Source organism: Bombus bifarius, unplaced genomic scaffold (genome assembly GCF_011952205.1).
Source record: "Bombus bifarius isolate JDL3187 unplaced genomic scaffold, Bbif_JDL3187 scf7180000009125, whole genome shotgun sequence".
In the NCBI taxonomy this organism is placed as follows: Eukaryota; Metazoa; Arthropoda; class Insecta; order Hymenoptera; family Apidae; genus Bombus; species Bombus bifarius.
In genome coordinates this window covers 4,541,841-4,558,163 of record NW_022884914.1, presented here as the reverse complement: position 1 = coordinate 4,558,163, position 16,323 = coordinate 4,541,841, and the positions used below count along the sequence as shown (strand labels likewise).

The 16,323-nt window shown below is 37.9% G+C and overlaps 1 protein-coding gene across 6 annotated transcripts in view; it reads right to left on the bottom strand.

Moving 5' to 3' along the window:
• LOC117213771 (neurogenic protein mastermind-like) overlaps window positions 1-16,323 on the bottom strand; it is a 247,964-nt gene that overhangs the window by 13,762 nt on the left and 217,879 nt on the right. For all 6 annotated transcript variants that reach the window (XM_033459403.1, XM_033459404.1, XM_033459405.1 and 3 more), the window contains one exon: window positions 4,225-4,563. In XM_033459403.1, the coding sequence (XP_033315294.1) occupies window positions 4,225-4,563 (339 nt within the window). The remainder of the gene's footprint in view (window positions 1-4,224; window positions 4,564-16,323) is intronic.

The following is a 16,323-nucleotide window of genomic DNA, read 5'->3' as shown; positions in this document are numbered from 1 at the left end:
ACCATGTGCCACCAGAGGCAATCTCCACCATTTTCTCTGCGTCTTTCTTCCTAAATCGTCTACGCTTTTCTACACCCTTCTGTATTTTTTCTGACACACAGTGAGTTACACAATTGTTTCTACTACTTTAATGCTACTTTTAATACGCAGATAAAACATTCAGCACATTTTTTTGTTTGCCACCTGTGAATTTTTATTTTTTGGTAATATTCATGTCGATATAATATTATGGAAGGAAATTTTTATTTTCTCAATTTCACAAGATATCTGTACACTAAATGTAGGACTTGGAATCAATCATAAGCTTATATTAAGAGAATCTTTTATTTAACTGCGATTAAACTTCTCAACTTGCCCCGTTTTGCTACATTTTTCAGAACATGCAAATAAGTATTAAATAACATAGTTATCACGTGATTGGTGCAATGTTCCAAACTTTCTATCTACGTATAAAAATTTGAACGTGTAAAATCGGAGCACTCTCGCCATGCAAACATAAGTATTTTTTCCGTTGTTGAACGTGCAACAACCAACGATTAAGCGAGCACCGCCCTATTGCTCTCACAACGAGCTTCTGGTGAACGGAGGAAGCACTCTTAAAATCAGCATGTAGCAATTTCACGCGCGTTCTTCCACTGATTCGTACTTGAGAAGAAGGAAATGAATGGTTCTCTACGGATTAACTCTTGACTGGATCACTTAAAATTATTAGTTTAACAATTTCCTTTAATATTTGTAATTTTGGCGATCTAAGTAATTGTGATATAAAGGAGATTATTCAGGAAAATAAAAAAAAACAGTTTAAAAATAGAGAGAATAATTACAATAATATAATTTAAAATCGATACAATATCTAAATTAATCCCAATTCCTAAAAAGAGAGAAGAAAAGATATTCGTCGATACCATATCGTGCCAATCGATATAACCGATTATCAATCGTTAAAAAATCTGATTTAAGAGAACCGCATATTACAGATCGATCATTTCGCCGAAGAAGCAACAAATCTTCGTTATTCTTCGAAAATCGAGGAAACTTCGCCAACGTTCTCACGGCAATTGGGGACGCGATTGCACTTCACGGTAGCTCAATTACATAGAAAGTGACCCAGAGCTCGACCCATGCAATCTTGAAAAATCTTCCTTCATTTTGTAACACGATTCCAAGCGATTCTACCTAACATCAAGAACAAGCAATTATCAAACGATCTGGTGTTTAACTCTTCAACCTGTACAGCCTGCGTTTGTTTTATTCCATTATAACGAACGTACGAAAAACAAAAAGTGAAAAAGGAAGAAAACGTGATCGAAGGAAATATCGAGAAAGAAGAAAAGAAAGATCCGCACTGATGAAGAATGACTAACCAATTGCGTGAGACCTACAATTAGTAATTGGAGCACGATCAGAGAGTTGCCTTCGATACTCTAACATCGTTAAAGTAATGCTTGGTATTACAACTGAGTCATTCGTTAATAAATCGTGCGGCGTGTCCGCGAGCGGGAACGTGACCGCGCCGCAGAGAACCCGTTACGATTTATAAATCGTTAATAATTTTACTCTGCTCATCGAACAGCTTTCGATTTTCTTCCAGTATGTTTTTCTTGAGAGCATGTTGATAGATTATCGTGATACGTTATTTCTTGATATTTACATTCTTCTATTCCCGATAGGTTGGAATAAACAGAATTATTAATTATACTTTGACAGATAAATCACACGTCAGATATGTTTTTTAAACATTTGATACGTTAACTGCCACGCGAATATTTATATATTTTGCTCTGAGAACCGCAGTAGATTGAGATATACTATATCATGATATTTAATCTTTGCAAAGTATTATGTTGTATTTGGACACTTTCTTTCGACAATGTTATTTAAGTCTTTGTCGAAAGTCTTTATCTTATTTTGATCATTCTAACAGGTCTGGTAAAACGTGGCTCATCGATGACCACGATAGTAGTCGACGTATTAGGCACACATTTTACGAACGTTCCTGTTGAAGGAATATCGTATAACGTTTGTGTTATAGAATTAGATCGACAGGTAATGGGGCGAATTTATGCAAATGTGATTTCGATGACTCGACGTGTAATTTGATATTCAATGTTTTAGCAATTTTTCAATAGTCGAGCGAAGGAGCAAGTGTTCGAGGGGATAATTCGTGGAAGAAGACGATTCAGTGACAGTAATTGAGCTCGTGGACACAGTTTCTTCCGATGCAAATTGGAAATGCATAAAAGATGAAGAACACGGTGCCGGACAAGATGTAAATGACTGCATGCAAATGTTGTCTGATTGCAAAGTTGCCGGCGTTACATTATACCTCGAGTAACTAGAACAACAGGCTCGATACAGACGCACGTCTTTCGTCTCGTCTTTTTCTGTTTTCCTTTTCCTCTTTTGTTCGCGTCGGCACAAAGAACAATATGGACCGATAAACTCTACTAGTTCTAAATGGCTTTAATGCGACGTAATTCGTAAAGATGTAAAACTAACGCGTTCACCTGCAATTTAAAACTCTAATGAGCTGAATGCACACGCCGATATGCATAAGTGGTGTTTATGGAATGAAAAGCAGAGGAGAACAAATTTGCACACGTAACGTCGTAATATCTTCACGACGGTCACTTTTTTATGTATATCGCTTATTAGCAATTCACCGTGTTTATTGTCACAGTGTTTGTTAGTGCGTGTTTTCTTTTATTATTTGCTATGCGACAGAAAGAAGTACTTAAAGTGGATAATATAATTTTATTAAGATTCAAACACTGGATATGACAACTTCATTTTTCTGATTATTTATATTAACTTTTATCCTGATAATTGACAATTAAAACTGTAGATAACGATACAATATGAAACATAGGAAACAACAAATTCAAGTTCATCCTAGAATATTTTCTGAAGTCGTAAATATCGTCGTGTCTGATAAGAAGTCTAACATCGAAGGCAACCATATTGGAGTAACAACAAAGTAATTACGAACTTTTATTAAAAGAATTATCATGCATACATTATTCTCTTTATTTAAATTAATTTCCATTTGTCAGACAATATTTTTTATGCTGTTAGATTGTTTATAACGTAAGATTAACGTTAAAGTTCATTATATGTGAACTGTAAAAATAATAATAATAATAATAATTAATAATTAAATAAAAAAAAACTGAAATTTCGTATATTCAGAAAATAAATCGTAACACGAAGTCACAGTCAATTGCGTACGAATAATAGCACATAGTAAAATAAACATTTAATTTAGCAATGAAAATACATAAATAACAGGAACAAAAAATGGTGAATAACAAACCGCAATAATTTCACTCGATCGAGCTCCTTCGAGCATGGCAAACCGCATTCGTAAACATCATAAAAAAGGCAAGATCTTGTTTAGTCGCGATAACACCAGACATTACGTTCTCTCCAGGAAGTGCACGCGAACTCAGATTTCCCGGTTACAGAAAAAGTTTCCATTCATTGTTCCGCGGCTTCCAAGACGTTTGTCCTATTTGCGTCGTTTCTTTCAGCGCGATGGAACCAAGAAGTTGCAAAGGAGCCGCGATACCTGTTGCTCACCATCGCCGGATACCAACTTAATGTTTCGAATAACACGCGTCGCGACGACTCTGCGAATTCTCAATTTCTTTCTTTTTATTCTATTCGCAGAATTTAAAAAAAATTTCACTTCTTTCAAGATTCTTAACATTTTTAAATGGAAATGTTTTGTAAAGCCTACTTCCCCTCGCTATTGTAGCCATCGCAATCTCTAGTATCACTTTATCCGTTGAATTAATTATTACAAAACCTAATTCTCCGGCGAACCCCTCTGTTATCTCCCCGATCAAAATTTAATAACTAATTACAATCTCGCAAATTTTCCTTCGCATAATCACGATTATTTACAATCGCGATGAGAGTGTAAAATACCGCGGCGTTCCTCGCAACCTCCATCCAACCTTATTCCAAGAACAACACCCTTATTCCTTTATCGAAATTAAAATTCCCCCGATCAACCGCAGATTAAACCAAACCCATCACGAATCAAGTTTCCTCACCCCTTTACTCGCGAAACACCATTTCTATTACCATAGATAAACATCGCTCGCGGTACCATTAGGTAATTAAACCATAAACCAGTCCCCTGGCTCACACCCTCCAGGCTAGAGCACACGACAAGACATTCTAGAAAACTTTCGATCGATCATGGAATAAGACACATACCTGCTGAGCGCGCATTAGCTGCTGCTGCTGAAGAATCTTCGCATGTTGATGTTGATCCACCTGATTCGGTGGCACTTGCTGGGGATGGTTGCGTGCAGCTGCAGCGCCAGCGGGTTGGGAAACGCCACCCGCGGCTGCAGCCGCAGCTCTCTGTCTCAGACTTTGCTGCGTGAAGTTGATCGTTTGAGACTGAGAAACCGAACAATACGTGTCCGTTTGCCCGGCCGGTCCTGACTGACTTTGGTTCTGTTGCTGGTTAAAGTACATGCCCTGTTGCGCCGCCACTGATACGCCTGGCTTCAGGTCGCCTGTTAGCTGCATATGCTGACCCGCAGACACCTAGAAACAAAAGATTCGATAATTAGTAATGTTCTGATTTGATTGGAAGATGCTGATTGATATTAAATAGTAAAGTATTTCGTATTTCAACTTAAGTATGTGAGAATATTTCCTTTTGTGAAAATTTGGTAATTGGTAATATATGTATATTCTGAGGTTTAATTAGACGGTATTGGTATATAAGTGAAATAGCAAATTATTTCATCCGTCAGCTTGGATATGTGCAAATACTATTTTAGAAAGATTTCATAATCAGTCACATTCTAGTTTGACCAAAAATATTGGTTTCAATTAAGTATCAAAATTTGGAGATTATTCACTTGGGTCTATGCAAATAGACATTTATAATGTTACGAAGTTTAGGAAGAAACATTGCGTCTTAAGTAATAAAACAATCCGAATCGTAAATACAGAAGATATTTAAATTTCCCTCCGGTGCAACAAATTCGCTTTTTCAAATAAAAAATCGTAAAATTCTGGTAAAGTTATTTACCATACTGTTATTCACCCAACAGATCTCACAAAGAATATAACACGAAGATGGTACCCCGCTGGGGGTAGCCACCCACATGATAAACAAACAGCCAAAAAATTCTACCAAATGTCCAAATCGGACAAATTGTGAATGTAAACAACTAAATAAAAAAAAAACCGTTACGTCGCGTGAAATGGTCCGTGCGACGTCCTTCAGTGTCTGACCGTCAAGGCCCAAGCCCCATTCGACAGACCGTCAATAAACCTAAGGCCCCGGCATAAACCGAATCTTATTAGCTTGCAGGAACCTTTAATCCTGCAAGTATTTTCGGTTTATAACTGTTATTTAAAACAGTCCTTAAGTTTATTGCACGTCCTTACAAATTACGGAGAAAGCAGATGGGTGTCTAACGGAAAAGCCGGTTTTCCCATGCACAAGTTCACCCCCGAGCCACGTCGGTAGGAGGCTTCCTCCTCCAATCCTCACTTATTAATAATGGCTATAACCAATGGGCATCGCGGATCGTTGCTCTCACTGTCCTAACGAAAAGTGTGGACAACGAATCCACGTCCTTAGTTCAAAAAACACACCCACTCCGAGCTTTCCTCCGTAATCACATAAGAACGAACTTATTCTTCATCGTTAGAATAGTCAACATGTCATTACCGGGTCACTATCCTTAAATCAATCACTTACTTAACTTATACATACGCCTCAGTGTAACTATAAGTGTTGGAAATATAAAGTTTATAACCCCGTTAATCGCAGCGTTATACTACCTTAACCACCCCTATTATCTCAACGGAAATCAGGGGATCGATCTTGTCGCGGCGTCGATTATTATAATCGCAACGGGAATTTACACATACCGTTATGAATTCTGAAATTCTACATTTTTCCAACATACTGCGTTACCAAATTTATTGCCACTAATTTGCCTCCTAACTCTACTATAATACTCGCTTACGAAATATACCCTAATTCTATCGAAGTATCCCAATCGTTTTTTAATCCTTTTACCACGAAAAAACGACTACAAAGGGTTCCACAAAGGCGAATTTTATTGCATTTCGACTGTTCCCGGACGGTAGTGATCGCGTACGAGCTCGGTATGATTTGGCACTAAAGGTATGATCCACGGTCGAACGTAGATCAGATCGACCGGTGCTTTTCATCCAGAGCTACAGAGGCGAACAACGGATCGCCACAGGCGGGCTGGAATTTGGTTTCTAGCAAAAAAGCGGTGGACAAGTGGCGACTATTGTCCTGTCGTCGCTCGTTGCCCGGTCAATGATACAAAATGGCTACCGTTCTTCAATATCTCATCCACCGGCTGGCGAAGGGAAAAAGGACAGAGAGGGAAGTAGAAGGCACGAGCGTAGTCCCTTGTATGGCTTCGATGACTCTTGACCCCGACAATCGAGTCGTGGTAATCTAGTCCGACTTTAAGCCTCCCTTAATTTTTTGTTTTGTACGATCCAATGGACATCGTGTGCTTAATTGTAATCCTCGAACGAAACTATCGCTTTGGGAAATTATTTAATTATTTAAATTATTTAATACTTCTATAACTCGAAGAATAAGTCTCGACCAACATTTTTGCATATTGATTTTGGCATTTGTTTCCACGTTTAACAGTAATCTTCCTGCCTCCACGTGTTTCTTAACAACTTATATTTGAGGTTTAAATGTTTGCCAACTGGACTCGACATTTTATTTCGTTCGATTCTTCTTTTCGATAATCCAAAGATACTGCATGCGCATAAAGGACGTATGGAAATAAAATGAAAATTACAAATCGACACAGTACAACCTAATCTCAAACATGAAAGCAACGTGTATGCACCGATAAATAATTCTTGTCCTATGGTACGTGTATCTGCGTCCATTATACGCTGTATCTTACATTATTCCAAGTTACGAAGATGAACGAATTGAAATTAGAATCAGATTATCAAACGGCCATCATATCCTACGAATTAAATTCGTTCTTTGCGAATTTCTAACGCGAAGCATCGCATAATGAGAACACACAGCGTTCCTCTTTGGCCTCGGGCCACTTATTGGCTGTCTCCACCAATCCTTTGTTCGTACGCACCATATGGAAATTGCCCCGATCCGGTACCTCGTCAGTACTTTATTACAGCGAACGACTTATGACCGACGTACCTAAGTGTCACAAGGTCTTGGGCGCGTGCACCGGCCACGCATAATCGAGCCAAGCCTCAATCGTCTTCTATATATATTAAATTTTCAATTCTACGAGCTACTAAATATATCTTATACGATGAAATATCGGAACACGCCTTCTTCAACGCCTTCGTATCACTCTTTTCTTCTTCTCTTTTCTTCTCTTGCTTATACGCAATCCACGCACATGATCAATTATTACAGAAGTACAAAAAGGTTTCCATTTTAATTTTTCTAGTAAATCTTGCATCTCGCTCTAAAATGATTGGATATATCAACATGCAATCAGTTTCAATATTGGATCGTTCGCGATTGTTGAAAGTGGAATCACCTATGAGAGATAAGATGCGTTTCCTTGGTCCCGTCGGTATCTTAAAAACTATAATCATTGTATGGAACAAACAAAAGAACATAGTCTTCCATACTGATACACAATTATCTCTTATGATTGCTATATAATGAACAGGCGATTTTTAGAAGTTGTGATAACATAGTAATTTACGATGAACACGCTGACTATATCGACTTATTCGCAATTATTATTATTACATCTTGTTCTTGAAAAGAATGTTTGTTAGATATTCCTTAGGCTTCCGAAGTAGAACATTTCACTTCGGTTCCAAAATTTCGAGTTAGTTTTAAATTAAATAAGTACGGCTTCTTAGCGTAATTTCATTCTAGGAAAATCAACGCTTAAAACCCGTGACATTAGAAACAGCAAAAGCTCTTTCACAATCCTTCTAAACACACGCAGCGAATACCGCGTATTTTAGTAATTCAGTCTGCAGAGGGTAAAATATTTGAATATCAAAAGGTGGTCGATTATTCTAGAGAATTTCTGCATGGTCACGCGTCCATTTCACCGAGACAGCGACGCGCCCTTTTGCGCGGACCATGCCGCGAATAATCTTCATTACGGTAATTAGAGACTCGACGGTTGCGGACCTCCTGTTTCGACGCCACTCGTTCTACTACTGGTAACTACCATTATGTCAGGTGCTGTGAAAAGTAAATAATTCTCTCCCGTGGAGTCTGTCTGACTGAGCGTAGTTGCTTTGCTCTTTTATGTTGTATCAGGCAATTTTTGTCATTAAAACCCTTGTCTGAAGAAAAAGTTAAAAGATTTGTAGAAGATTGGTAGAGGATCGATAGTTAGACTAACGAGAACTTGCTGTTTCAACCCGTAAAATATATTTAAATTAAATAATTAAATATAAATAAAAATAATGTCGTTGAGACGCTCGTACAAACGTATTCGCTAAGACAGTGTATAATCGCTGATTGGATCGCTGATAGATATAGGTCGGGGGAGAGCCGGAAAATTCAAATTAGACTTTGTTCGACGGGTGCACGTAACGGCGACATAGTCTTGCCCAGAGTTTATTTATCATTACATTACGTGTATCCTAACGATCTTGATACTCCGAGACAAAACAACAAGATGATTTGAACTGTCCTCTGACTCATGTGCCGCTACAGATTCAAGGTTCAAGCTTATCCGGAGGATTACTTTTGTATTCATTCCTAGAATCTAGAAAGAAATTTCTTACTAAATATCATAACCAGCCCTATTTTGAATATTTTATATATTCTTGCACATTATGTAGAATCTGTGCGTATCTGCATCCTTTTCCCCACAAATTTAGAAACATCCGCAGTACTCATAAATCTGACCTAACTGCTTTCCATTCCCCCATCGCCAACCAATCTCCTTGCAACAATTATTAATCCAAATTTCTCTTTTCAACCTCCGTAATCCTTAATTCCTATCGCATAACGGCAAGAAAAAGCCAGTAGTACAAGGGTAAATTGCAGGAGACCATCACGTAATCCGCATCGTCTCACGAAAACGAGCAACCGTGTAAGATGGGAGGGGGCGGAAACACCGTAGGCTTTTAGTTATGAGGCTGTAGGAGAAAGCTCGTACCCTGGTCGGGTCGCGCATAATTAGCCTAAATCACGACGGGATGTCCCGGTGGGAGCTGCTGGCCGCGACATCTGCATAGCACGTGTCTTGTTATCCGCTGCTTACAGAGAAGGAGTTTTGGTGAAACTGCTGGAGCTTCCGCGGACAAGGACGAGCTCTGAACCGACCATTCAGACGGGAATACTAATATGGAGAATGGGTCTGGGACAAGAGACGCCTTCTACGGGCCATAGGACACTTTAACGCTGCTTTTGGCCTAATCGAGATTCAGACACGGTTGATGGTCGTTTCGTTCCTCTGGTTATTGTTGTTTGTGTGAGAATAAAGGCTTAAACGCGTTCACAGCGAGTCGTGAACGCCAGTCAAACTGCGTGGATTAGTTCCTTTGCGGGGTTGCACCGTCAACATTTAACCAAAATGAGGCAAATCTTGTGATTCGCGTGTCCTGGATATTGTATATCACGTCAATCTTAACTGGTTTCAGCGAATAGTAAATTGGTATCGTGATTCTTGGCGAACGAATTTTCTTATACGAAAAGGAGAATCCTGTGCATTTTTGCATTATTAAATTAATTGTCGAATTTTTATTCTAATATCTATTATGGTAAATCCATATCTTTCGTGGTAAAATGTGTATGGTAATTGATTTCTATATGTGATCTCTCTATGTACTTATAGCTCACATTTTTTAGAGAAAATTTTCAAAATGTTTCATTTTAAGCATTTCAAAATTCCTTCGGATCTTCTAGCATTATATGTACCATTACGCACCACATTTTATTTCATCCATAGTTTATTGTGCATAACATTTTTCGAAAACTTCTTGTTCTATTATAAGAACAAGAATAAAAGAATTCAAAGCTTTTTGTCATAGAGAATAAACCATTACTGCCAGCAACACATTAACGTTCTCAGTTTTGACATAAAAATAGCCTTCTTTTTTCACGAACGTGTCATAAAGTTTCCAATGGAAATCCTCGCGTGTGGGATTCTGTACCATCGGATGAAATACAGTGTTCGATGCACTCACCAGTGGAAGTAAATCGAGAGAGATCGAAAGAGAGTTTAATGGTGTTGAAACAGGTTGATGAATGTAGCGTGAAATTGATGAGATGAAGTAGTGATGAGGAAGGTTTGATTTAGAATGCTTGATTGGTGGGGATATTTAGTTGTTGACAAAATAATTAGTTTGAATAATTGGGGGAGAGAGATAATTGAAAGATTGATCTGAATTAGGTCTATAGAAAGGAAGCGTTTATTTTCTTAACTCTCTGTGGTACGTTTAATGAAACAAAAAGAAAAACAGTTTGCTAAAAAAATAAAAGAAACCTACAAAAAGCCAAAATTTCATAGAAAAATTCTTTAAATGAATGTAAATTTAATTTATCATTTTCTCCGCTTATCTTGTTTTTTAAAAAAAGTGCATTTGTACTACTTCCTCATTAACAATAAATTCTACAAATAATAAATCATACTACTTTTCTGCAAGTACCGTAACAATAAAAATTAACTTCCAACCTAATATATCCCTATAAAAAACACTCAAAACTGAAAAAGAAGGAAAATCAACACATTCTTCGTTCCAACCCTACAATCAGAATCCTATCAACCCTTTTTCCCTTCCATTCTCTCCAATTTTTCTCAACCTTCTCTAAAAATTCCTCGCGTGCTCCCATTTTCTCCATCATAATATTCCTCGATCGAGCATTATCCTTTTCTTTTTTTTCACGTACGTGGGTGAAACGCGGACAGTATACGGGAGCGAGAATATTCACGCGCGAACGAGCATGTAGAGAGCACGAACAAAAAGAGGGAACACTTTCCGAGATTTTCGCGGATCGAGTATATTTCCAGGGTATTTCCAATCGCGAACGCTGTGCAATCGAGCATCGTTAATGACGAACGGCAGCCATTAACGATCGACGCGTATTCCTCGAACGATTCAGCACTTCGTACATACCTTCACGTGAACACAGAGGCTTATCGATCGATGACTCGTGTCCGGGCGCAGCCATAAGCGCGGTTGCACGCGTTGCACCCGTGATACGCGTGTGTTTCGCATAATCGCCATCTTTGCTATTATGTGGCTTGTGTGCAGGAGGGTCAATTGGCGAACACGAGGCAGACAGGTTGACAAACTTGTTACGGATGATATTTGGCCGCAGGTATTGCAGGTATTCGAAATTAGAGGCTGCCTTGACTATTAGTTATTAATTACACGAACGGTTAGCGCCGTCTCGTGTAATTAATAATATCCATTCGAGCCGGTGATTGCGACTGACTAAGCGCCGCGTTATCGATCTCAGGAATATTCTACACCTGTGCTGGTGTCTCGTCTCGTGTTGTAACCAGAAGCAAAATAGATGAATTTTAGATGAGTTGCTTAGTAACTTATATAACGTTGTGTTTTCTTTTCTCTCTTTTATTACGGTAATTTTGATCAGTCAAGCGATCTTAAATTATTAGAAATCGTCGGTGTAAATTAAATTTCAATTTAGCGGGAACGATTACCGATCGCACAACTTGAAGATGATTCGATATTTATCTGTTTCTACTCGGTTAATCTGATGTCGACTGTAAGTAATCGTGTTAAGTTAAATACTGTAAAATCATAGATGACGAGCAATTGAGACAATAAATGCATCGCTCTATTCATTCAGTACGTTAGTCATCTCGAACAGTAAAAATATCAGACCTTCGTTCTTTCAGCTTTATAATAGTTTGGAACGAAACGCGTGCATAAGCTTTTACGACGTAAATAGGAATTTTCTACGAGAATTATTTCCAAGCATACAACATAGAAAAGTAAAACCCAATTGTATCAACAAGAAACGCATTAATCAATTCAAATATAATTCCCTTAATCTCAATTATTCGAAACGATCCTATAAGATTGCACATCTCAAGTTCTCCAAAGTCTACCAAACACCTGATAGGCATTAGTCGACGCTAGATAAGATCGTTGAGATAATCGATCGCTATTATTAATCGATGTCACGCTGGAATGCAAATTATAAGCGGAAGTAACACCGGTCGAAGCAGCTTTATCACGACTGGAAACGTCAAGTTACACGCTTGAATGCGCTTATAAGTCCATCGTCGTCATAGCATGTTGCACAGCAACCTGACTCACGAGCAGAGATCTCGCGAGAATCGCGTCGCGACTAATATCACGATGCAGTAATCGCTAATCATAGCGCTCGTGATTTGCATGACGATCTACGAATATATTCTTGCTGAAGGATATACCGGGGGACGACAAATTAGTAGGTCTTTCAGCTTCTGATTTTCGATCGTAGTTGGGTTGTAACGGCGAGGAGAGGATGGAGATGTCGGTATGAAGTTGAAATGTAGATGTTGGTTTTGTAAAATCTACAGTGATGAAGTTGATGGTACGGGAAGTGAAATTGAACGTGGAATTTCAGAAGTTGTTGAAAGTAGCTTCTACCATTCTAAGTCGTTCTATAAATAAGTCTTTCTGCTAGATGCTTTGTTAAATAGTTTGACTATATGTGAATATATTTACGGTTGTGTGTCTATGAGATTGAATTTTAAGAAATGAACTTTTAGAAATAAATAAAATTTCTCCCTGAGAAGAAGTACGATAGAGATAAAATGTAATCTCTGATACTTCTTTAAACTGAAATTCTTTTAATTTTCTTTTAAGCTTCAAATTATCTTGGCGTAATTTTGACGGTCTCTTAACATAACATTTAATATAAAATCTGAACAAACCTTAGATCGAATATCTTTCGATTGTTTTATTTTAAATAACCAGATATTTTCATACATGCAACAAATCTATCCATTTTCTGTTATCTTCGTTCAAAATGATACTCTAACATAAAACCTCGATATAACTCAACTTAACGAAGCTTTATGTCATCTATTAGCATAACATTCAGCAATTTCCCCTTCCAAACAAAATGTATAATAAGGAAGTTGATTTACAATCGATGAGATTTCCAAACAACCAAACAGTAAGACGATCTACAGGAAAACATGACGTTGTCGATCGTCACCGGAAACCAAACATCCCGCCGCGAGGAAACAGTCGGCGAACGTACAAAGCAGTTAGTTCATAGGAATCCGAGGCTGCTTAATGATCCACAAATAAGTATCGCTGCCTAATGATCCACAAAACCATAATGGAGTTATGTAGAGGGAGCGCAACATCGCGCTGCGGGAGAACGACTATCGAGATATTGAAATAAGTTGAAAACGAACAAAATCGTACGCACTTGTGCGTATCGGAACTCTGCTATTCTGACACGAACATGATTTTCTATTCTTTCATTTTTCATTTCTTTCTATTTCTTCGTATGTTTCTCTACATCGAATTTTTTGCTAAGTTTGTTATTAATTAGAAGTCAATTTTACACATATCAATAATAATTCCACTTATCTTCTATTACTATTTCGCCTAAGTTCTAGCATTAGATGACTGGTAGGATCGAGATAAGTTCTAAGTAGATTCTCAACGAAACCACCACAGAGTCACAAACACTTTTCTCCGAGTGAAAAATGCGGAGAAATGTACATTGATATTCCATAATACATTGCATATCGTACAAAGAAATATTTTATTTGCTGAAACATTTTTGCACGCAGACGTCGCTCCGAGTCAGGTCGACCTTTAAATGGACATTTTCTGACGGAGGATCCAGTCTGTTTGCAACGAGAAATCCGGATTGTACTCGAGAGAAGTAATCCTCTGCTTACATCACTGGACGCACGTGTTGCGTTGCTCAAGGTAGAGGAAGAAAAGAAGATTCTGTACATAGGTGAATTGCACGAGTCTCTTCAGACGGTGACCTCCGTTTTCGTTTCCACGCTGTGCGATGCTGACCTCCACGATATACACATTCAGCATGGTAATTCGACTATCGTACAGCAAACAGTGGAGGATTCCGTTGGTGGATATAGTAATGAAGAGCGAAATTGAGAATTTTACAAATTGAAGATCTGTACCTGGAGAATTTGAGAGATGCAATTCAAGGATAGGTCATCGTGAGGCAAAAATAGATGTTGAATTTAAATGGAAATGTGGATACTGCTTCAAAGATATGTAGTAGCGCAGATTGTGGGCGTAAATGATGAATGTTTCAGAATGTAAATTGCTGCTATCGTAGAATATTTGAGATTGGCCGCATATTTGAAATATAGGCGGAAATTTTGACGACCTTTTCGTTCTCAGTGTGGGAAGGAAATATCAGAGTTCAGTTAGGTTACTATGTGTAGGTGTGACGTTCTCTTGTTACAAATCGCTGAGCAAATTTCGATCCTGCCGAAAGTTTATTAAAGGCTAAAGGATATTTACGTCATTTTAAATAACGCTCGCGAAAATGTCACTGCACGCACAAGAAGAAAATCAATTATCCCACGTAATAAAACCTGAAATTGTAATCACGTAATCAACCGGTTTCAGATTGTTACATGTCCCATGGAATTCCGGAATTGAAGAAAAATAATCAACTACCACATTTCTTAGCTTGTGGAACTTCTAAAAAGAAGACTAGTGAGATAAACGGAACTTTTATTGATATCCGTACAATTACTTTCCAATTAATAGCAAACTTAGCAGAATATTCAGTGTTGCGTCTAACAACGAAGATTAGGCAACCCGAAAGTTATAAAAATTATGAAACTTTGCCTACAAATAAAATATCTCATACGTAATACAACCTGATCTTTCGTGCTATAATTCGATTTTAGGAGATGAAGTTATCGTCTGAAAAAATGCAGTATTTTTTTCGTGAAATATCTCAAGAACGAAGGAAAAAAATTTTCTATTTATATTAAAAATGAATGTAATTCCTTATGTTTAATATTAATCATGGGAATATTTCTAGTTCACTGTCAAACAACATCGATTCGTGGACCAAATGCTGAGATATTACAATACACAGATCGATGGAGAGGGTTCTCGTGAAATTACCGAGGGTCGAACGCTGGCTTCGCGATTCGCTTTTTATCGGATCGCGACATCTCACGAACGTAGGTGAAATAATTAATCCGAGGGATTAAGGCGGAACGGAATACTCGAGCAAATTGAAACGGGAGCAAAGCGTGCATTTGCAATTTGCGGTTCGATTCGCGAAAACCTGTTCACCGCCACGGTTTTCCACCAGCAACGGATTAAAGTGGAATCGATTTAATTGATTAGGCGTCATTTGAGTTTGTTAGGTTTCTATTAAGCGACACAGAACGTGTACACGATCACATGGTTTGCAGTATATAATAACTAATATAAAATAACTAGGTACGTTTCTCAAAGACGGACTTCCTTCTTCATTTGAAGTAACGTTTAAATAAACTCAAACTTCAGCTAGATTTACCTCCAGTAAAGGGTCACCATCAATACGCAGACTAATTTACACGTGTAGTATACGTAAAAGATATATGTACGAATAAGAAAAGAAAATCTAAAATCATTGACTTTGTTTAAAAGATCTTATAAACCGTATCGTTATCCTTAAAAGTAACGAAACAGCAGTGGTCAAAATGGCCGTTGGCTAACGAACAGGAAGCTGTGAACACTGCAGCGGAATAATCCGGTCGAAAAGTTAACACCGTGGAACAATGGCGTACTTGGTGCTTGCGCTGCTGCATCATGTAATCCCTCTCACAGAGAAAGAAACGAGAAACTGCGACGAGAGAATCCTTGATACTTGCTACGGCCGAGAGAATTGTAGCTGGACTACGCAAGATGAATTATACAACCTTCCCTTTTCTAATGCGCTTCCGTTGATCCTTTTAACTGTACAAATATGAGCATCGCGTGATTATCTTCGCGGGAACGATCTTCGAAATGAAGACCTTCACCGTGGACGTTGAAATCAGAAATCTTTGGAGTTCTCGAAGGGATTTAATTTTCAGATTTTTCCTGATTGTGTGGAAATAATTGCTCCTATCAGCATTTTGTGTTCCCTTCATTTGCGAAGTCAAATGTTTGCTTTGAGATTGAGGTTGAGAAAGCGGTTTGATAAGCATTCAAGATAAAAACTAACTAACTAATATGTAGGTATATTAAAGATAATCTGGAGGTGTTGATCTAAAAAGCCAGAGATAGCATTCTCGATAAGAAAATTTACGTACTTAAATATCATTACTGCGATGGTAATAAACGTAAAATAATGAGGGCATTTTTTCTTGAATAATTATAATA